Consider the following 23,604-nt stretch of genomic DNA (forward strand, 5'->3'; position numbering starts at 1 on the left):
TATCTATCACTAATCAATAGGTCATGTGATTCTGACTTATTTTATAGTGAACAATCAATTGAAAGACATTTATTAGGCTCCCATTATGTGAGGCAAGCATTGTACCAGGCACTCAGAATTAACAGAAAGAGAAACAGGTTTCACCCTCAAAAAGACTATAGTCTAAGAGAGAAGACAACATGAACATCTATAGCTACATACAGAACACATGAAGCAGAGACAAGGCAACCTTGGCAGAAAAGACCTGGGGAGGGGAGTGTGAATAACAAAGTCATCTCATAAAAGGTGATATCTGAGCTGAGTCTTGAAAAGCAGGGATTCCCCTTCGACGAAGATGATAATAAGGAAGTGAATTAAAGGAATAGGGATAGTCAGTACAAAGGTAGAAAGTTGAAAGATGGAGAGCTGTGTATGAAGAATAGCAAAAAGGCCAAATCTGGCTGGAAAGGAGGGATATGGATGGAAGAAATGTGTATTAAAGCTGGAAAAAAGTAGGATGAAGCAAGGTGATGAAGAGCCTTAAATAGTTTTTTTTTTTAACTTTCTTTGTATCTACAGAGATCAGAAAAGAGTCTGGCTATTGTTGGTGCTTAATAAATGCCTGTTGACTGACTTGCTGTTGAATGACTACCAAGAGAGGAGTTTATACATGTTCCAAAAGGTACAAGGGATCCATTGGATTTTGAATAGGGCAGTGACATGGTCAGATCCATGTTTTAGGAAAATTCACTTTGGTAGCTCTGTGGTGTTTAGAATGGAGTGAGACATAGATTGAAACAAGGAGACCAATTAGATGGCTCTTGCAATAGTGCTGGTGAAATATGAGGCCTTGAACAAAGATGGTGGCTGGGTAGGGGAGAGAAGAGGGTATAGTCAAGAAATTAGACATATGAGGTGAGTGAAATGAGGAACTGAGTATAACTCCAAATTTGTGAACCTGGGTAAACAGAATAATGATGGTGCCCTTTGATGAAAGAGGGAGGGGTGGTAGGGTAAAATATGATTTCTGTAATCACACATGCACATTTTCCAAAGGTCTAACTGGGTCTGAAATACAGCAAAACCTAGTTAGTAAAGTACAAACCAGTGAATTTCACCTACATGAAATCAGAACTACAGAATTTTCTCTTCTCTACAACACATTTTGCCAGTACAGGAAGGAGACTTGGACTAATGAAGAATCCTATGGTTCTGTGGGAGACTCCTGGACACTACACCTATGGGACATCTCTGGCACATTGAAAATGCAGAAAGGAATAACTCTCAGATAGACCTTGCTTATAAGGTAAGAAATATAGGATCCACGGAAGCTATCCTTAGGTACAGTTTTTAAAGCAGTTAAGATGATCAGCAAGGGGTGGAGTACAGAGGTAGATCTAATATTGTGCTTCATATCACCAACAACTGATACATCAGAGGGAACAGACCACACTATGCTCCAATAGCTTCTATTCCTGGCAGATTAACTGGGAGGGTAGATACAGAATTCTTTTATGTGGGATACTGAAGAGCAAATATGAATATTCTCATTCTTTTACAACTTACCTTCACCTGTATTCCTAAATAGGGAGGCTATATGCCTAATTTAAAAACCTGGAATCTTTTAGGTGCTCACTAATCATTAATCAGAGAACCCTGATAACATTTAAATATAAAAATGCTTCCTTCTCAATAAGTTATATCCCTTATTCAGGGCCTATCTAGCATTATCAATATCCCATCCCCCCCACCCCTGCCTTTTAGCCATTTTAGCACTTATTAGCACCTAGGTGCAGCTAGGTGGCGCCATAGTGCATGGAGCTCTGGGCCTGGGGGCAGGAAGACTCATCTTCCTAAACTGAAATCCAGGCTCAGACACTTACTAGCTGTGTGACCCTGGGCAAGTTGCTTCACCCTGTTTGGCTTAGTTTCTGTAAAATGAAGTTGGAGAATGAAATGGCAAACTACTCCAGCATCTTTCCAAGGAAACCCCAAATGAAGTCACGAAGAGTCAGACAGGACTCAAAAAACAATGAACGTAAACAGCATCTCTCTAATGGGGAAGGAGAAAAAGAAAGGTGGTCATATTCCAATTAGTCAATTTTGTGACTCTCAGCTCTGGGAAAGTTTGGCAGGGTAGGAAGCTGAAATATCAGTTAAAATGAAATCTATTATTTTCTAATAAAACATAAACAAAAACCCCTTACTCTTCTGCCAAATTTCTCCTCTTGCCTGCATTTTTTATTATCATGCCATTTCTGTCCTGTGCCTTAGGTCTCAGTTCTGACTTTATTACATTCCCTTTCCCTGATCACAATCATTGCCATGCCAAACTATGTAACCTCTAACAATTCTCCCACTTTCTACCTGATTGTTAGAATCTTGAAGTAATGCAATTTCGTACAAGATTCTTGCTCCCCTGTGTTCCCTGTAAACTTTCCTCTGTGAACTAGATTTCCTAATTTAACTTCTGCAAAACGTTTCTGCCCTGCTCTGACAGGTTCTACTGCAAGCTGAAAAGGTGGCTAGGCTTGTCCTTGACCTTTGTTATCTGTTGGGGGGGGGGGGGGGTGCCACGGCTCCTCACCTGGTTTGGCTCCTTTCTAATGCACTTATTAAATATTATTCTAATTATAGCTATCTTTGTTGTCTCATCCTGTGGAAGGTAAACTTCATGAAGGCATGGTCTATTTTCCAAATTTTATGTCTCTTCCAGCACAGGGTTTTGCACATAAATATTTCTCTTACTTGAATTTGCACTATTTTGTCTGTTCTTCATAAAGTTTGTTTAAGAATCTTAGTTTAGGCAAGTCCAGATTTAAGGGGGGCCGCAGGAATGGGTTCATTTCAAGGTTACTCCAAAATGGGCTCAGGAAAGCCAATCAATCCTAAATTTTGACCTGGTTTTACTTCTAAATATACTCTAAGTCCTAAGGTTACTTTTGACTGATGAAAACTTTCCCAGTCATGCCCAAGACCTTACTCACTTGCACCTGGATCCCCAGAGCAACCCCTGGAACTATGGAGAAAAGGGAGACACCGTCCAGTCAGTGGTTCACTAAAGAGTTTTCTCTAGATAATTACAAAGCCTTACAACTTTGCTGGAGGGTCATTGAGCCATAACACTACACACACAACTCACTAACAGAGACTTCTTATTCTGTGACTCTCAACATTTAAAAATAAAATTACACACTGAAGTTTCCTATCATGCTGACTCCTCCTTCTGGATACTTAGGAAAAAGAATGAGCTGATTTTCTAGAAGCCTAAATTCCACTCACTATTACTGTACACTTCTAAGAAGAGAGACACTATCTTTTTCTTGTCTATAAAGTAACACAACAGAATACTGTTTCTATCCAAGTACTTTCATCTGATCTATGGCAACTACTTGGAGAGGTTTTTCATAAACAAAGCTTTCAACTTCAATTCTGAATTATTCATGGCCAGTAGAAGATTATAAACAAATTTTTATGAAGAACAGATAAAACAGTGCAAATTCAAATAAGAGAAATATTTGTTAAAACATCTGTGTGCAAAACCCTGAAGAGACACAAAATTTGGGAAATATACCATGCCTCCATGAGGTCTACAGGATGAGACAACAAAGATAACTATGTTGAATTTTTATTTAGCTTGTTAAGTATTTCTGATTCACATTTTAATCTGGTTTGGGCAGCACTGGGAAGTGTTGGGGCTGCTTGCTGCCTAGGCCCTGAAGTTTGACACTTGTGACAGCAGAAACAGAAGTATTCTCTGAGCAGATGATCTGAGTTCAGATCCCGGCCTCTAACACACACACGCGTGGCAAGTCAATTCTTGTTGCTCACTGGGAGCTCCCTACACTGACAAATCTGGTTTAAAACAAAGCCAAGTAATATGTATAGGTGTAAAGGGCGAAGGAAGGCCATTCTAAGCCCAGGGAACAGCATGTTCAATGTGAAAATACCCCAGAGCTCAGTCCTAGGTCTTCCCTCTATACTCTCTCATCTGGTGATTTGATCAGTGCTCCCACTGGTGTAACTGTCACTACACAGGTAACTCCCAAATCTATAATATGCAGGCCTGCTTTTTCTCCTTGCATCATGAACTAACTGCCTGTTTGATATTTCCAAATGACAGTCCCAAAGGCATTTCAAAAGAGGATGTTTTCCCCTAAAACCATGCTTCTTCTAACCTTTCTTTATTGCTGGGGAACTACCACTGTTTCTATCATTCAAGTTTCCAACTTCAGTGTCATCTCCAAGTCCTCTTATTCCCCTCACCTGTCAGTTACCAAGCCTTATAGTTTCTATCTCCTCAAGATGTTTTTAATCTATCCCTTTCTTCCCACTCACATAGTCCCCACCCTATTTCAAGGCCTCATCACCTTTCATCTGGATCAGTGCAAGTCACTCAACTGTCCTCCTTCCCTTAAGTCTCTCTCCACTCCATCCTTCACACAGCTGCCAAAGTGATTATCCTAAAGTACCATCATGACCACATAACTGCATACTCAATAAACTTCAATGGATCCCTCCTGGATCAAAATTCTCTTGTCATTTAAAGCTCTTCAAAACTTGGGCCCAAATAAACTTTCCAGCCTTATTACATATCACTCCCTTTCATGTACTCTAGACAATAAGGCTTTTCTACTGCTCGTCCTCCATGGCACTCCATTCCCATCTCCATGTGTTTGTACTAGCTATTCCCAATGCCTAGAACATACTTCCTCCTTCAATCACACCTTTTAGAAATCCTAGGTTCCTTCAGGAGTCGACTCAAGCTCTGTCATCTAAATCAGGGCTATCCAAAATGTGGCCCACAGTGCAATTTATGCAGCCCACCTACAAGCATAGAAATTTACATAAATGCTTTATAGTAAATGAAGCCTCGCTACCACAGAGTTCTCATTAAAATGGCAAATCAAAATATATTGTCTATTGTTTCAATAAAAAGCTAAGGTTGGACAGCCCTGATCTACATGAAGCCTTTTCTGATCCCTTCAGCTGCTAGTAGTACTCTCCTTCTGACAAATCACCCTGCATCCTCTCCAGGGGTGGGGAACCTGTGGCCGCAAGGCCACATGTGGCCTTTTAGTTGTCTTAGGATGCAGCCTTTTGACTGAGTCCAAGTTTTACAGAACATATCCTTTTATTAAAGGGATTTGTTCTGTAAAGTTTGGATTCAATCAAAGAGCACACTTGAGGACCTAGAGGGCCACATGTGGCCTCAAGGCTGCAGGTTCCCCACCTCACCTACATCTACATATGTTTATGAGATCTTCTATACCAGAATGTATGGTCCCTTGAAGGGTCTGTTTTCTTTGTCTCTGTATTCCTAGCACCTAAAACAATGCCCAGCATCTAGCAGGTGCCTAACATATGCTTGTTATCAACTACAGGTACAGGCAGTATATTTCAAGGCACGTTCCAGGACCAAGGGTGACTACGACAAAGCCCTATTCTGGGGAGTACTATGAGACAATGCTAGGACAGTAGAGTGGCACTAGATTATGAAGGGATCTGAGAAAGCCAAGCAAAGATGTCTGAACTTTGGTTATCAGGCAATAGGAAATCAATGGGGATTTTTGAGGTGAATGACATGATCAGATCTATGCATAAAGAAGAATTATTCTGGTCTGAAGAATGCAAAACAGTACAGGCAAGAGTATTAGGAGGCTGCTACAAGAGTTTGCCAGGATAGTAATGAGATCCTGTGTCTGTCTGTTAGTAGCTGAGAATGAGGAAGATGTTAGAAATACTGTAAAGGTTGAATAAACAAGACTGATAATTGACTGAACATGTTAGGTGGGAGATAGGAAAGAGTGAACAGGGGAAACTGGAAGAACAGCAGGTTTAGGTGAAGAGATTTAGTAATTGTGGCTTGGGCCATGTTGAGTTTGAAGTGCTTGTGGAACATACAAGCAGAAATATGTTGTAGAGCATTGGAGAAGCGGGAGGCTCTGAAGAGAAGTAAGGGATGAAGATAAAGATTTGGGCACCATCTGTTAAATGTGACAACTGAAAACATAGGAATGTAGTAGGCTTGCAAGGAAAATAGAAATGGACAAGAAAAGACTGTCTTGAGGCACACCCACCTTTGGAGGAAAGGACTTGTTAAAGATTGTGAGGAGCCTGAGGAGCTTCTAGAGAAGTTGAAGAAAGACTTCCAAGAAAGATGACACTATGGAGGAGGGAGGAAAGGGTAAGGAGAGAGTAGAGGCAGGAGGCCGACATCAGTAAATGTCGTAGAGAGTTCTGTACTGAAAGAACTGTGCAATTTAATTGCTGAGCCACTGTCAAAGCCAGGATTCAAAGATCACAGAGAACAAGGGAGGTATACAGAGGTCCAGTTAAAATATTCTGATTTTTCAAACGATCTGCATTTGTTTTCAATTCCTGGAAAAATTCTAGAATGCATTATTAAAGAGAAGTTACATACAAATTTAGAAAGGGAAGTGGTGACTGCTAAAAGCCAGCATGGCTTAATCAAAAACAAGTCATGCCAGACAAACCTCATTTATTTTTTGGCAGGATTACTAAGATGATAGATCAGGGGAATGCTGCAGACGCAGTCTTCCAAGATTTCAGCAAATTATCTGAACATTCTTTATGCTATCCTTGTGTATATATGGGAGATGAACTAGAGAAAAATAAAGTTAGTTTGATTTGAAACTAGTTAAATGATTTATTCCTATGTAGTAGAATGCTACAGGAACCTGTCCGAGCTCCTGTGCTGTTCAACAGTTTTGTTAACGACTAGGACAAAGGTGATGGGCTAGTATGCTCATCATATCAACAAAAAACAAAGCTAAAAGAATGGCTAAGATGGTGGATGACAAAGCAAAGACCTTCACAGGTGAGAAAAATAAACAGGAATTATTCAGATGAAATTTAATAGGCATAAATATAAAGTCCGGCAATGGATCAAAAATTCAACTTTACAAGTTCAAGACCGAGCAGATGTAGTTATATAAAAAATATCTGTGATTGTCAGTGGACTGGAAGCTCAACGTGCATCAACAGTGTGAAAGGGAAATTAAAAAAGAAAAACACTAGCACGACCTTACGTTGCATCAAGGGCATCATATTCAGAACAAGGGAAGTGATAGTCTCATTCGATTCTGCCCTGGTCCAACTATTATGCTGAGTTTTGAAAACAACATTTTGCAGGGGAGCATATAGGAGGGGGCACTGACAGCTACTTTCAAGTTTTGAAAGGAAAGAGGGATTATATGTGTTCTTCTTAGCCCCAGAAGGTGGAACTTAGGGTGGAAGCTACAGAGAAACATATTTTATCCAAATGTAAAGGAAAACTTCCTTTAGGATTTCAGAAATGGAATGGACTGGAGCAGAAGGCAGTGGGTTCTCTATAATCTTCACTCAAAGTCTAAATCAACATTTCTTGGATTAGTTATAAAAGGGATTCTACTAAATGGCCTCTGAGGGTTCTTTTAGTTCTTTGAGGTCAAGGGTCATCAGGACTGAAAAAGAGCCACTGAATTTTGTCATTAGTAGGCCACTGGTGAACTCTAAGACTCAGAGTCCTTTCAGCAGCACAGCAGGAGTTTAGCCAGATTGGAAACAGTTAAGGAGTGAATACTGAAAAAGTGGTAGCACTGGGTGCAGAAAAACTTTTTTCAAAAGTCTGGTAGAGAAGGGAAAAGGTAGTTAGACAGGAAGAAGGGGTTAACGGAAACTTATTTTGGACTGTGAATACCTATGCATGTTTATAGGCTGTTAGGGAAAAAACAGTGACAAAGAAGAGAGTAAAAATGAATGGGAGGGGGAAAGTAAATGAGAAGGATAGTTGTCAGGACAAGTTCCTGGAAGATATGAGAGGAAACAGGATTAAATAACAGGTGAACGGATCAGCCTTAATTATAAATAGGAATACTACTTCTGTTGTGATCAGAGGGAAATAGAAAAGGTTGGCTGATACTGGTAAGTTCTGAAAAGATAAACTGTTCCTTCTACCTGGGTCACATACCATCACAACAAATATCATCATAGATTTTCATTATAGACAACAACCCACTGAAATAATATTTCGTTAAAATCACAGAATGATAAAATTTCAGAGCTATTTTTAAAGAAGAGGAAACGCAGGTTCAGACATTAAGTAGCATGTTCAACAGGCACACCACTAGTTTTGGGAATATCTCTTGATGTAGTATTCTTTCCATTGATTCACTTCTGCAGTGAGTACTAACCCAAAGAAAGTACAGCACTCCTCCCCTGGTCATATCCAAAGAATTTTCAAGAGTTTTTCTATAATTTGGTAATTGCTATTGAAAACATGTGAAGAAGTATGCCATCACCACTAAGCCTCTAAGAATTCCTTTGTGAGTATAGCTAAAAAGGACCCAAAGTAGATGGGCAAAAGGGTTTAGCAGCCTGAATGGTCCAGTGTTTTAGGGACAGAAATGTGAGCAGGCCTTTGTAGACTTGGTCAATTGTTCTACACTTGCATCAGGATTGGCTATGACAAACACAAGCAAGCCCTCTGTGATTCACACTGAGGACAACCAAAGAGCTTGAGAGAAGTTTTATACTAGCAGGAAATGGTCACCATAAGCCCCTGGCACCTGCTAGTAGAAGACTGATTAACAATGAGACTTCAATCTACAAACGAGTTCCTGGCTATGAAGTGAGTTTTCAATGACATAAGTGTGAAGCGTGGTTACAAGACTCTACAGGCAATTATCTGTTCTCTTTTAAACTGGGTACTACTATACAGAGATGAATAAATAGCCATCTTGTCAAGTAAGAGACAACCACATCTTTAATTATCGTTACTATATTGTTATAACAGTTCACTATAAGAGATATTCTTTTCTACTTTCCTCTAGTTCAGAGATGGGGAACTTGGACCCAGTCAAAAGGCTGCATCCAAGGCCCCAGACAGCCATACCCACATGTGGCCTCAAAGCCACAGGTTCCCCACCCCTGCAGTCTAGTTCACCTGATGATGTAGCAGTTTTTACCCCACCTCCCCTCCACTTCACCTCACCCCTGTCACCATTCATAATAATGTTGCTTTTCAAACCAAAGTTCTCTCTGAGCTCAACGCCAAAAGAAACAGGAGCTATATCCCCGTACAAGTTGTCTTTCTTTTGAATAGCAGCAACCAACAAGCATGGAAGCTAAGCAGATTTCTGACCAGCAATAGTCACTTAAGCACAAGAATAAAGTCCACTTGGAAAGACTCAGCTACTGGTATGAATACTACATAGCAATTCGGAGGTAAAATAAAAACATCATGCTGAATGGCCAAATTACGTGTTACAACGGACAATAAACACTCAATAGCTGCCAAAACTAATGAATCTTAATAAGGCTGTTCAGAAACAATCTGACTCCTAAGACCACTAATATCAGTCTCAGCCAAGCTAGTTCTTGTTTCTATTACTATGGTACCAGATAAAGAGATGTCTTTATTTATGTGGACAAAGAATTTACCAGAATTATCACATTAACACGGATGACACAGATATGGAAAAGTCTATGACACCAGTCATTTGAAAAGGTCTAAATATTGCTCACTATTCACATTCAATTCAAATCCACTTTTATTAAGCACCTACTAAGTGAGAAGTGTTGGGGACATAAAAACAAAAAGAGTACCTGACCTTTAGGAACTTAAACATTTAAAAATGGAAATTAGAAAGAAACAATGTAGAGCCACTCTGCAACCTTAAGAAAGTTGTCTGATTTCTTAAGAGCTAAAGTTCATCAACAACATAAGAAATTTTGCCCAGATATTCTTTAAAGCTCCAGCAACTACTAAAAAACTAATAGGATTAGCATCCTCTTGTGTTGGTACTAACAAATCCTAGAAATAAAAAATAATAAATCCAACTCTTCAAAAATCTTACTTCTTTGACAGAATAAGGAATGAAGAGAAAAGTAATTAAATTAAAATTCTAGTAAAAACAATCAAACAGAAAACATTGATACAACAGAAAAGGTCAATGGCCCATTTATTTTAGGCAATTTTTGATCTAGCAAATCTGCAGTACAAAAAGAATCTAAACAGTCCCTTTGGGGTTGAATGCAACAGGACTGAAGGTGTATTAAGTAAATCTGGGGCTCACTTTTAAGTAGGAAAGGAAGGGGGAAATGAAGGAAGAGATGTCAGTAGAGGTTGCTACTTGATAACTTTCATTTAACCATCTATAAATGAACTAATTCTCAACACTACAGTCACATAAATGAACTGGGACCTTGGGCTTGCCGAGTTTTGACAGCTTTCAACATAAAGCACAGCATCAAAATAGGACAGCTTGCTCTCCTGCTGGGACACTCTGCACTTCTTTTTTCTCTGTGAAACTAATGGAATAAACTAACATTTTATTTAGTTTCCTGCCAAATCATTAAAAAATTCATTACCTTCATCACAGGAAAACAGCACAATTTCAACAACTGCTTTAATTTTTCAGGAAAAAGTATAGGCAGGCATTTCAGAGGGGCAAGAAAATGAAAAAAATTTACTGTAGGTGAACAATTTATTCTGTCTTCACTCAAAAATATAAACTATGTTTGAAACTCTCAGGGCACACCGGTTTTTAACACCACAAAAGAAGATTAAGATAAATAAAGCTAAAAGCTACCAAACTGATACTAAACATCTTATATTCTTTACCCATGCTGCGTAGGTATTTAAAAGAAATCACTGATATGAAGTCATATTTCTAAAATCAGCCACTTTTATTTAGAATTATTCCTGTTCTAATTTACACAGGAACATAAAGATAAGATCATAGGATATTAAGGACAGTGCAGAGATTCAAGGAGCATCTAGTCCAACATCTGCCTAAATAGATGAAGAGGCAACTAGCCCCTAATCATGATGTCATCCTGATGTGACAACTCCTTCCAACAATACATACGAACTCAATCATAATAGACAGTGCTCTAACTGAGAGAGTTGAATAGGCACTTGGCTAACATCAGCTGGATACGAATCCAGATCTTCTTGAATTCCGCTTCAGCACCATGGCCCAGTACACCATGCAGCTTCTACTGAATTAAATATATAGCAGAAGTAGTTTGTGAAACCAGATCTGATGTCCAAATCCAGTACTATTGCTGTGAGACTTCTATTTAATGTCCTAAATTTGATGGGGAACATTTCTATTCATTCAGTTATATTAAAAGAGGCCATATACTAAATTCTCATGTAAATTTATTCAGCTTTAAGAAAAACTAATTTACATAGGAGACAGATTAGGGGTTGACAAAAGTATTTTACAATGGAGTTTTTTTTAATTATAAATTCCTTCTATTTTTAAAATATAATTTGAGCTAACAAAAACCAAGTTTCCTTTCTGTAACTGTCCTATGTAAGAAACATTATTTTCTTGAGATTTTTTTTTCCCTCAAAAAACAGACTCCATTCAATTCTTGTATTTACAATTACTGAACTAAGCCTTGAACTGTCCTACTAGTTGTTGTTCTTCGTCCTTCCTTCTTTGGGGGTGGGGAGGTGAAGGTGGTAGTGGGACAAAGAAGGGAAGAGAAGTAGTAGTGGTGGTGGTGGTATGCTCCAGGATTAGAAAGGCTACATTGCCAGTGCCTGGAGTTAATAAATAACTATGGAGTGCTTTATGGTTTGAAAAGAACTTTACATATGTTATCTCATTTGACTGTCAACAGGACTGTGAAGTAGGTATATTATTATCATCATCTGACAGATGAGGAAGCTAAGGCTAAGAGGAGTTAAGTCACTTGCTCACGGTCACATATCTAGTAAGCATCTAAGGCAGGAATGAAGTCTTTCTAACTCCAAGTCCAGTTCTAGCCGTGATAGCAAGGGTTTCTAACCTAGACCATGTGATACCCCAGGGAGGTATAAGAAGCTTGCCAAGGAGGCCTGAAAACTATTTGATAAACAACTAGTAACATTAGTGACAAAATCTGTGGATTAGAGAGGGAAGGGGAATAGGAGGGAGGAAAGAGAAGGAGAGTTATGGAGCATCTGAAAAAAAAATTTAAGTTAGTTTAAGAAATAATTCTAAATGCCCCAAATCAAATGAGACTAGAAAATGAAATTCTTTTCATACTAAGCTGGGTTACTAGAACAAGTCAGTGACAACAACCCAGTGAAGATGAGCTAAATGATCTTCACAAATAACTAGAAACTCCAAATTCATCTCCAGTCTACAAGAGGTACAAAAATCTTTGGTGTACCCTGAAATACATGTTCACACAAGGCTTTAAGCTTAGGAAGCTTATCTCTCTGAATAAGTTCTCAGATCTATTCTCAATCAAATTTAAAACAAGAAACAACTTGGAGGCTAAGCAGAATTATGTTGTTATTTCTTTCAAAAACTATACAGAAAAGAAAACCGTCAGTAGACAACTTTGTCTATAATTAAGAGTCTCACTAACGTGACTAAGCTCTATAATACATTTAACAACTTTATGATACTAGAACATATTATGCATTAAATAAAGCTTACTTTATGAAAAATTAATCAATTCTATTTATATGTATATGCAAGGTAAACTCTAAAATGTATTTCCTTTTTTAATGAAGATGTGGTGAGGAAAGGGTTACTAAAAGCCCAGGGATATGGGAACTGAAAAAGGTTGGGAACCTCTGTACTAAAAGCCAGGTGACCCGATTTTGAGTTAAGATTATAGTTATCATAGATTTAAAGCTTGCAGGGAACTAAGAGGTATAACACCCTTAATTTTATAGATAAGAGGCTGCTATAACCACAACAGAAAACCAACAGTAATTGTCAGGTAGAAGCACCATCAACACAGACTGCTTTATCTTTACTGGGCTAACTATCCTTTAGAGGAAACTAGTATAAAAATGGAAATCAGTATTTCAGTTGATTTCTAAATATTATAGAGAAAATTAGTAAGAGGAATTTTTTTCTCAGTTTCTCATTTTTTACTATAGTAGTAACACAAAGTCAACTCAGTGAGCATTTATTAAACATGCCAGGCACTGTGCTAAGCACTAGGCATAAATAAAGGCAAAAAAGATCCCTGCTCTGAAGCTTACAATCTAATGAAGTAGACAATATGCACATAACATGTACAAAACAATACAGACAGGATAAATTGTAAAATCTCTCAAAGGTAAGACATTAATTATGGAAGACCAAGAAAGAATTCCTGTAGAGGAAGTGATTTTAGCTAAGACTTGAAGAAAGGAAGAAGAGATAAGGATGAAGAACATTCTAAACATGAGGAAAATGGAGTGCCTTTTGCAAGGAACAAACAAGGAGGAATTATGGGTCTGAGGAGGAATAAGGTGGAAGAATACTGGAAAAGTACACGTGGGGGGGGGGGTATTATGAAGGGCTTTAAAAGCCAGAGAATTTTCTCTTTGATCCTGGAGGTAAGAGGAAGACATTGGAGTTGACTGAATGGGGGCTGGGGGGGAGAAGCAGGTGATCTGCGCTTTAGGAAGAGCACTTTGGTCATTGAGTGGAAGATGAATTGGGGGTGGGACAAATTTGAGGCAAGGAGAATAACCCAAAGTTACTGCAGCAGTCCAGGGGTGAGGCAGTAAGAACCTCCACCAGGGTGGTGGCGGCGACGTCAGAGAAGAGAAGGAGGTGCATATGATAGATGCTGTAGAATCAAAAGGACTTGGCAACTGATTTGATGGTGGGGAGGGGGGCAGGAGAGTAAGGAGTAAAGGATAGCACCTAGATATCAAGTCAAGGTGATTATGGAAATAGAAACGTCCATAACAGTAATAGGAAAGTTAGTGAATTGACAGGGTTTGGGGAAAATGAAAATGAGCTCAGTTTTGTACATACTGAGGTTAAGATGTCCAACAGCCAGTTAGAGGTAGAAGACTAAAGATCAGTGTTGGATAAGTAGAGAAGATAACTGAATCCACAGGAGCTGAGGAGATCACCACAAGTAGTAGAAAAGGAAAAGAGAAGAGGGCCTGGGCCCAGGACAGAGGGATAGCCAAGCCTGGTAGATGTAACCTGAATGAATATCCAGCAAAAGAGACTGAGGTGTAGTCCAGATAGGATGGAGAACCAAGACAGAGCAATGTCATAAAAACCTAGAGAGAAGAGAGGATCAAGAAGAGGGTGACTGAGACTGTCAGAGGCTACAGACGTCAAGAAGGATGAGGACTGAAAGGCCATTAGATTTAACAAATTAAGAGATCATTATTAACTTTAAAATGGCAGTTTCAGCTGAATGATGAAGTTAGAAGACAGACTAAAGAGAATTAGAAGAGGAAAGAAAGTGAAGGCTGATTATAGAGAGCTTTTAGCCACAAAAAGGATATAGGACAAGAGCTAGCATGGACACATGAATTAATTAAGGGTTAACTGAAGATGGGGTAACACATGGGCATGTTTGCAGGCAGCAGGGAAGCCAAAAGACAGGAAGAGAATAAAGATTAGTGAGAGAGTGGGAATGATAGAGGAGGCAATCTGCTTTAGAAGATACGATGGAATGGAATCATTTGTGCATGTGGAGGGCTTTGAATTGGCAAGAAGGCCTAACTCTTCATGTGAGAAATGAGTGGAGGAGATAATGGCAGAAAGCATCTTTCAAGAGATGAGAAGGGGAGAGGGACCTCTCAACAAATGGCCTCAAATTTTTCAGTGAAGTATGTGGCAAGATTGTCAGGTGACAGGGTGAAAGAAAGGTGAATCATGAGAAGTATGAGGAAAGGTAAAAAAGGTTTGGAAAAGACTGTGGTGAGTGGAACAGTGAAATGGTTAGAGAGGTGAAAAATGACTTGCTGCAACGTAACATACGTAACAAATTTGTAGTGGAGTCAAGCCAAGAGTTTCGTGATTTTCTCCAGTTTTGTTTAGTAGCACATGAAAAGCACAGTGGATGGTAAGAGTAACCCAAGGCTGGGGTTTAAAGGTTTGGGAGGGCAAGACTGGCGATGGGATAAGGGGACAAGGGACTTAAGAAGAAAGGATAGCATAGAATCGAACTGATTCACTAAAGTGATGAAGATGAGGAAGATCAGAATGTAGCCAGTGTAGGCCTGGCAAAGAACTAAAGGGTAGAAGGACTGAAGGTCATAGTAAGCATGAAGAACATAGTTAGGGTTGGTCATAAAGCAGAGGGGAAAATGGAATGATCAAAGATTATACAAGCAGAAAAAGAATTTCAAAGTTCATGAACAAAGACATAGACTTATAAAGGTGTCTAGGACATCTCAGGAAGTTATGTCCACTTAATTGTACCCAAAAGATGGTAGTCTATATTTTCAAAATACTATATGAACTCTTAAGTGATAGTTTTAAATTCATTTCTGAATAGTTCCTGAAAGTATAATACCAATAAGGATACTTGGTTTAAAAAGTATTTTTTTTTTTACCTCCTAAACTCATCTCCTAACACCAAATAACTAATCTGCACATCCCATCTACGAAATATCATCCCAACATCTTTGTATTAGAGATTTTGTTAAAGAATAATTTGTATATTAACAACGGAGTTAGTAGGTATAATTAAAAGAAAGAATTGATGATGAAACTGTTCCCTTTTTGAGAGGAGAGAGCAATATTGAGGCAGTAGAGAAGGGGAAAGAGAGAGGAAAAAAGTGAGGGAGAAAAGAGGTGAGAGGAGGGAGAGACAGAAAGATACAGCAAAACAAAGAGAAAGGAGTTTGTTCACCAAACCTGACCTACACCAATGAAATCACAGGTGAATTAACACCACTACAGATGATAAAACAGAAGACTCAAAAATAATAAACCTCAAGAATCATTATCTGCACCACACCCTGAAAAGCTAAATAAAATTCAAAGCTATAAATGTTGACTGTGAGCAGTTAAGGACAGAAAATAAGAATTGTTTTGATTCATAATTGACTCATTAAGTATAACTACATCCGTAGCAATCTAATTAAGTTGTAAGATTTTCCCCATGTGGATGCCAGAACAAGAATTCAAAGAAAATTCTGGCTCACTAAATAAGTGAAGAGTACACTTGAAATTTTTTAAAATAGTGATCATTCACCAGAGTATAATTTCTTGGCAGGTACTGTATACTGAGAAAGTTCCAAGTTTTTCCTAGACACTGAATACTGAAATAAGTAGATTCTTACATGCAAAGTACAATTCAATTACAGTTATTAAGGGCAAGTTCGGGCTTTGTATATAGTGAGGAAAATAAAATTGCTTCTTTGCTTCATAGGCAAGGCTCATAAATAGAAAATAAGAAATGATTAATTTTGTGCTAAGGGACCGATGGGTCACGGTGAGCTACAAGATGCATGTGAAAAAATAAAAGAATGCTATTATTAAACAAGTAAGCCAGATATTTGAAATGTTCAAATATTTTGTATCAGAACCATGATGCAATCCTTCCAACAGCTTAGTACCAGTCAGGTGTTTACTAGAGTACTAGGTCCAATCCTAAACTGCAATTACATGTGGATCATCAGTCTTATAACATAAAAGATAACCCTTGGATACAGGTTTGCAGTCCATGTGCAAAGGTTCAAAAATTAGCACATTTTCATCAACACAATTATATAGTGTGATTCCTTAAAATAAACCCCAAACTACCATAAGATAAACTACAGTCATGAAGGCAATGCCACTTACAGTAGTTCAGAGGGACACAAAATTATTCTTTATAGAGAAATTACTTTTTCCTATTTTGCCTTAGTCAATATTTTATCTATGTTGGAAGTAATACAAAAATTAATATATTGTCAAAGAAAAATAAGAGAAAATCAAATGATATTAGGTAATTTGTTATTCATAACACTTTACTGAAAATCTATCTCCATAAAGATGGTTCTTTGGGGTTTTATTTTATAAACAAAATTGTACAAGTTACTTTTGGAATCCTTCATTGTGAAAATGACCTCCAATACTACAGTAAATGTAGCAGCAAAATTCAAAGAGACACTCGTTTTTAATAAAAGAAAACTGAAGAATGCTTCTTAATTCCTCCAAGGTGCCTGAGATAGTGTTCTGTTTAAATAATAAGCCTTATGCTTAATGAGAGCTTTTGTGGCAAAAGATGTAGATAAAATACAGCTTTGCTCTACTTCTTAAAATTATAACCCAAATAAAGTAAACCAGTACTGGACTATACATGAGCAAAAAATTGTGATGAGAAAAAACAACTTTTCCTGGAAAACCAAAACACTAATATTCTCTGAGTTTCTTATTATAAATAAGAACTTAAAGTTAAGATATCATCATATGATTTCATCTAGTGTTCACCTGCCAAAATACAACAGTCTGAGGGGGCGGAGCCAAGATGGCAGCTGAAAAGCGGAATCCCTCCAAAAACCTATAAAAAATGGCTCTGAACCAATTCTAGAACTGCAGAACCCACAAAACAGCAGAGGGAAGCAGGTCTCCAGCCCAGGACAGCCTGGATGGTCTCTGGGTAAGGTCTATACCGCGTGGAGCTGGGAGCGGAGAGGAGCAGAGCAGAGCCCAGCGTGGCCGGCATGGACCAACCAGACCAGGAGCCGGGCGGAGCAGGCCCTAGCACCCTGAATCAGTGAGCTGCGGCAGTTACCAGACTTCTCAACCCACAAACACCAAAGACAACAGAGAAGGTTAGTGGGAAAAGCTGCAGGAGTGGAAGGAGTTCCCAGTTCAGCTACCGCCCCAGGGGCAGCGGAGGTGGGGCAGCTACAGAAGTACAGCTGCAGTTGCTTCTGGCCCCAGGCCCACCTGGTGGGAGGAATTAAGTGGCGGATCAGAGCAGGAGTACAGAGCCTGCTGAATATCTAAGTCCAGTTCGGGTTGGGGGTTCTTGGGGAAGGAGGAGTGCTGGTGTGGCAGAGCTGGAGCATCCCCCCAAGCGTGGAACATAGAACTCTTTAGTCTACAAGCAGTCATACCCCACTGAAATACTCAAGGGCCAAGTCAGTTGGTTGGGAATATGGCCAGGCAGTGAAAACGCACCCAGATTCAGTCTCAGACTCTGGAATCTTACTTTGGTGACAAAGAAGACCAAAACATACAGCCTGAAGAAGTCAACAAAATCAAAGAGCCTACAACAAAAGCCTCCAAGAAAAACATGAACTGGTCTCAGGCCATGGAAGAGCTCAAAAAGGATTTGGAAAAGCAAGTTAGAGAAGTAGAGGAAAAATTGGGAAAAGAAATGAGAAGGATGCGAGAAAACCATGAAAAACAAGTCAATGACTTGCTAAAGGAGACCCAAAAAAATGCTGAAAAATACACTGAAGAAAACAACACCTTAAAAAACAGACTAACTCAAGTGGCAAAAGAGCTCCAAAAAGCCAATGAGGAGAAGAATGCCTTGAAAGGCAGAATTAGCCAAATGGAAAAGGAGGTCCAAAAGACCACTGAAGAAAATACTACCTTAAAAATTAGATTGGAACAAGTGGAAGCTAGTGACTTGATGAGAAATCAAGATTATTATAAAACAGAACCAAAGGAATGAAAAAATGGAAGACAATGTAAAATATCTCATCAGAAAAACCACTGACCTGGAAAATAGATCCAGGAGAGATAATTTAAAAATTATTGGACTACCTGAATGCCATGATCAAAAAAGCCTAGATATCATCTTTCAAGAAATTATCAAAATACAACAGTCTTCCTTCTCCTAGAGAAGAGAACTAGTTATCTGATATGGCATTTGATCCTATTCTTCCTGAAAAATCTCTTTTCTCTTGACTAGTATGATTTAGCACCAGACTTGCTCTCCTCCTACTCATTTTCCTTCAGTAGTTCATTTTCTTTCTTGCGCACACTAAATGTTATCATTAGCTAAAACTCTGTTTGTCCTCTTCTCCTCTATTTCCATATTTACTTGATGATCTGAGTTAATGCCCAGACCTTCTATAAAGGAAACTGCCAAATCTCTATTTCTAGTTCTGACCTCTTTGCTCAGCTAGTTCTGTACTGACACTTGTCTGGGGAATATCTCCATCTAGATGTCCTACTGGCACTTCAAACTCAACAAATCAATTCAAATTAACTCATCATTTGTCCTTCCCCCAAACTAGGTCTTCCTTCTAACTTCCTTAATTCTATAAAAAATATCACTTATGCTCAAATATTTGAGTCATCTTTAATAAATACTCTCTCCCTCATATACACCAAGTCACCATGTTCTGGAAATTATATCTTATCAACCTCTCTACTTTCACCCTTCCCTTACCATTTAATACTATACTGATTTATGGCCTCCTGGAGACTTTTCTGAAGACTTCTCTCCCTTTTAATGAATCCTCCATTATTTCTGTGGCCAAATTAGTTATCTAAAAGCACACCTCTGACCACATTGTTGTTCTCTTCAAAAATTTTAAATGTTTCCTTGCTACTTAGTATTATCTAAATTCTGCAGTATAACATTCCAAATTCTTCATAATAAGACTCCAAATTACATTTCTGGTCTTGCCTCCACTACTCCACTAAGCTACATTCAAACTGGACCACTAGTTCTTCCATGAACAAATAATACCTATCTCCAACTCTGCTCCTCTGTTAATTATTTCCTATTTATCCTGTATATAGCTTACTTTTTATATGCTTGTTTATAGAGTCTCCCTCATTAGATTATAAGCTCTTTGAGGGCAATGATGTCTTTTGCCTCTTTTTGTATCTGCATTGCTTAGAACAGTGTCTGGTATACAGTGAGTGCTTAATGAATGTTTATTGATAGATTGCTCCTATGAACTTGTCCCTCTGCTCAGGAGTCCTCCCTTTTTGTTTCTCTTAAAAAATTCCACCAATCCTTCCAAGGCAGCTAAAATGATGCCTCCCTTCAGGAAAAAAAATCACCTGAACCCATCCCTTGCCCCAATTTAATCTCTTTCCCCCTCTGAAACACAACACTATCCAAGAATTTGCTTGTATCTACTCTGCTTGTAACTGCCTTATTTTACAGTTATATATTTGTAGAATAGTTACTTCCCTACTAAACTATTAAGTTCTTTGAGGTCAGGAACCACTTATCTTTTTGACATAGTACTCTACACAGTGCTTTGCACAAAGTAAGTGCTCAGTAAGTATTTCTTAAATTAAACTATCATGCTACCACTAGGTCTGTACCCCAAAGAGATCAAAGAAAAAGGAAAATGACCTATATGTACAAAAATATTTATAGCAGCTTCTTCTGAGGTGGCAAAGAACTGGAAATTGAGGGGATGCTCATTAACTGGGTAATAGCTAAACAAATTGTGGCATATGATTGTGATGGAGTACTATTGTGCTATTAAAAAATGATGGCAAGACCTATGTGAACTGATGCAAAGTGAAGGGAGAAGAGCCAGGAAATCACTGTGGATAGTAACAGCAATGTTGTAATGCAGACCAACTGTGAAAGATGTGGCTACTCTGATCAATACAATGACCCAAGACAATTCCAAAGAACTCATGATGAAAAATGCTATCCACCTCCAGAGAGAGAACTGATGAACTCTGCATGCAAACTGAAATATAATTTTCTCCTTTATCTGGAGGTAGTGGGAGGGGTGGTGGTGGGCAGAACATTAAGGGGAGAAAAGAGCAGCAATATAGCTAATATGGAAGTATTTTGCATAAATCACATGTATAATTAATACTATATTGCTTGCCTTCTCAGTGCGTGATACAGGGGTAGAAGAGGATTTGGAACTCAAAATTTACCAAGAAAATAATGCTTAAAATAATCAAAATTTTAAAATATTAATTAAGCCATCAGTGTTTTGAATTACAATGTAAGTGTGAACAGAACACTGAATTTGGCTGCAAAAATTTTGGCAACATTCCATTATAACATTTTACCATTTTATTACGATACATACATTACTTAAAACATACACACGCGCACACACACACACACACACACACACACACACACACACACATTTTCAGTCTGTTGGGTCTAAAATGAAAGAGTTAATATCTAGAGTATTCGTAAAAAAAAAAGTACTTTGAATGCAGTGAAGAGAAAGAGGAAGGCAATGTCAACCTAACTTCTGAATTATTTTATTTTTTATTAATTATAATGTTGTGTGGGCATTTAATTTCTATCTGGATAGTTCAAATTTTTACAATTCAAAAAGGTAAGAAAAGCTGAAAGTAATTATTTAATAGCTTCCTTAAAAAAAAAAAACTTTGAGTAGTCTGGCTTGCTCTTTCCTATTTTTTTACATTAATGATATATAATCAAGTATTTTTATTATAGAACCTGACTTGTGGAGAAAAGTCCCAGAGATAGAATTTGTTTCAGAAAATTTACTAGAAGTACAATGAAAAATGCTATTGCTTTGGATCTTCTAAAAGGACAAAGATAATTTTTATACACATAGATACTTGTTATAATGGCATTCTTCATATGTAAAGGAATTTTATTTTGTGGTACCATAAATAAAAGCCCCTCTGAACTACTTAGCAGGAAAATAGTGAAAATAATCACTAAATACTGTTCAAAAGTCAAAATGACATACATAGTAGTTTTGAAAAACAGCATAACCCTTCCCACCCAGGCCATGACTGAATCACCTATAAATTAAAATCAATTTAGTCCACAGATCCTACAGTCTTATGATTTACTTGTTTGTTTGTTTTTAGGGGTGTACTGGAGAAGGAAGTTCAGGACAATGAGACGACCCTAAGTATACTAACCCCTTTTCAGTCTGGAAGACATTTCAAGAATTTTTGGGCTCACTGGATCTGAATATATGACAAATTAATTTTTCTCTCTGGTGCATCCTAGGCATATTGATATTCATGAAAACACAAAAGCAAAATATAAACAACCCAATGTGAATTGGGATAAAAAGCAATTTTTTTAACCAACTAAAAGTAGGTAGGCTGATTCATATGACTATAACAGGCAAATTGTTTCACTCGACTTTTTTATTTTCTTCAATAAAGCTCTCTGTGTATTTTAGAACTGCGCTAAATGAAACCCCAAACCAAAGAGAAACACTCACGCAATTTGTAAACTTACCCCTCCTGACAACTTAATCACCCTGACTTTGGAGCTGACATGTGGCCCATCTCCACTACCACTGTTTGCCCGCTGCATGACAGTCCTTTTCACTCCAGGTTTCATTTCCTGGGGCTGGCCTTGTATTGATGCCACTCTAGCAGTCTGTGTTGGAGTTGGCAATTCATCCATGTCAGGAGGCTTTGTTTGAAGTACTTTGTGAGATGGCTGGGGCTGAGTTTGAGGTACTGTTCTATTCTGTCTCAACTGTTTCATTGGTTTCATTGGTTGTCCTTGGTATTGCAAATTAGCACCAGCTTGTACAAAATTTGAAGTTTTGGGTTGAACATTTGTAATAGTGATGTCTTGCTTTTTTACAAGAAGTCTATTTTTTACATTTTGTCTAACTTGTGCACCAGGATAAGGGAGCAGTGGACTCCCATTAGTTGGCGAGAGTGACGTTTGTTCCTCCTGCTGTACTGGGGGCTGCGGGGTATAAGGCTGCTGTTGCTGTTGTGCAAGTCTTTCAAGTAATTCCCTCTTTCTAGCACCAGCCTGCTGCTGCCGTCGTAATTCCTTTTGTTTCAAGATTTCTTCTCTTAAACGTTTCTGTTCTTCTATCTTTAAACGATACAATCTGGTTTCTTCATCTTCATCAGGAAACTAAACAGGAAAAACACATTTTTTGTTAATATAGTGAAGAACATGTGAACCAATCCAAACAACCAATCAGAACTACTAAGAAAACATCTTTCCCAAACTTTCATTCACTATTTGTGTAAAATCATTTAAAATCTGCTTTAAGATTTTTTCTAGGATTTATTTCCCATTTAAATATAACTTCCTTGCCTCTGGAAGGGGGAGGAACCCCAGCTAAAGCTAATTTCAGAATCTTATCAGAATATTAAAAATGAAATCATGTAAATTTCTACTCATTTATAAGTTTCTGAAACCAATTAAAGTACTCATTTAAGTTATCAAAATATGTTTCAAATGGAAATGGCAACAATACCAAGGCAACCCGCTGTCACACACAGGTTTTATCTTGCTCTTTTCTGACAAACTAACAAAAGGTAGGGTAGTAAATGACCTGAAAGGCCCTGATTAGAACTATTGATTTTTCTTACAGAATTTTCAGGCTGATCTCAAACTCATTTGTCACACAATAATTGGTTATAATGAACAGCACAAGTCAATCTCTCTGACCTTGAACTCATGCACTCTCTTCAGAATCAAAATGTTGCCAAATGCAGTGTTGGAATATTAATGGTATATATGGAATCCTTTAATATTCTAGTCGAAGACCTTTCTGAAATCACTATACTGTGCGTCAAATAACCTTTGTAGAGGTTTTGCAACTCTCAAAAAAATACTCATGAGAAAATGAAACAAAACAGGAAATATTTAAAGAAATGTATTCTGATTATATATTTTCTTTAAAAAAAAAATGCATTTCCCCCCTAGTGTATACATCAAAAAATACCACCTTATCCATCCATTACCCATTTGGCAACCACACATATCTGAAACATAGTCAAGAACGAGGAAGTAAAGTAAAAAGGCCTTTGTGCAAGCAAAATTAATATCTAGACAATAAACCTCATGCATTTCATTCATTCTCACCAAAGGTCTATTTACTCTTACTTAAAGCACAATTCTAACAAGACTGATTTTCCAGTTTCCAAGTTCATAGCAGATGAGAAACAGCAAATTAGAAGGAAAGAGTTAGGTAAACATACAAAAATGAGAGGTAACAGGAGGGTGACAGAA

General features: G+C 38.0%; 1 protein-coding gene across 3 annotated transcripts in view; it reads right to left on the reverse strand.

The window, feature by feature from the left end:
• The window catches only part of RBM33 (RNA binding motif protein 33), a 182,058-nt gene that overhangs the window by 48,042 nt on the left and 110,412 nt on the right, over positions 1-23,604 (reverse strand). For all 3 annotated transcript variants that reach the window (XM_036758876.1, XM_036758875.1, XM_036758877.1), the window contains one exon: positions 21,856-22,497. In XM_036758876.1, coding sequence (XP_036614771.1) covers positions 21,856-22,497 — 642 coding nt within the window. The remainder of the gene's footprint in view (positions 1-21,855; positions 22,498-23,604) is intronic.

This window comes from Trichosurus vulpecula, chromosome 5 (genome assembly GCF_011100635.1).
Source record: "Trichosurus vulpecula isolate mTriVul1 chromosome 5, mTriVul1.pri, whole genome shotgun sequence".
Classification (NCBI taxonomy): Eukaryota; Metazoa; Chordata; class Mammalia; order Diprotodontia; family Phalangeridae; genus Trichosurus; species Trichosurus vulpecula.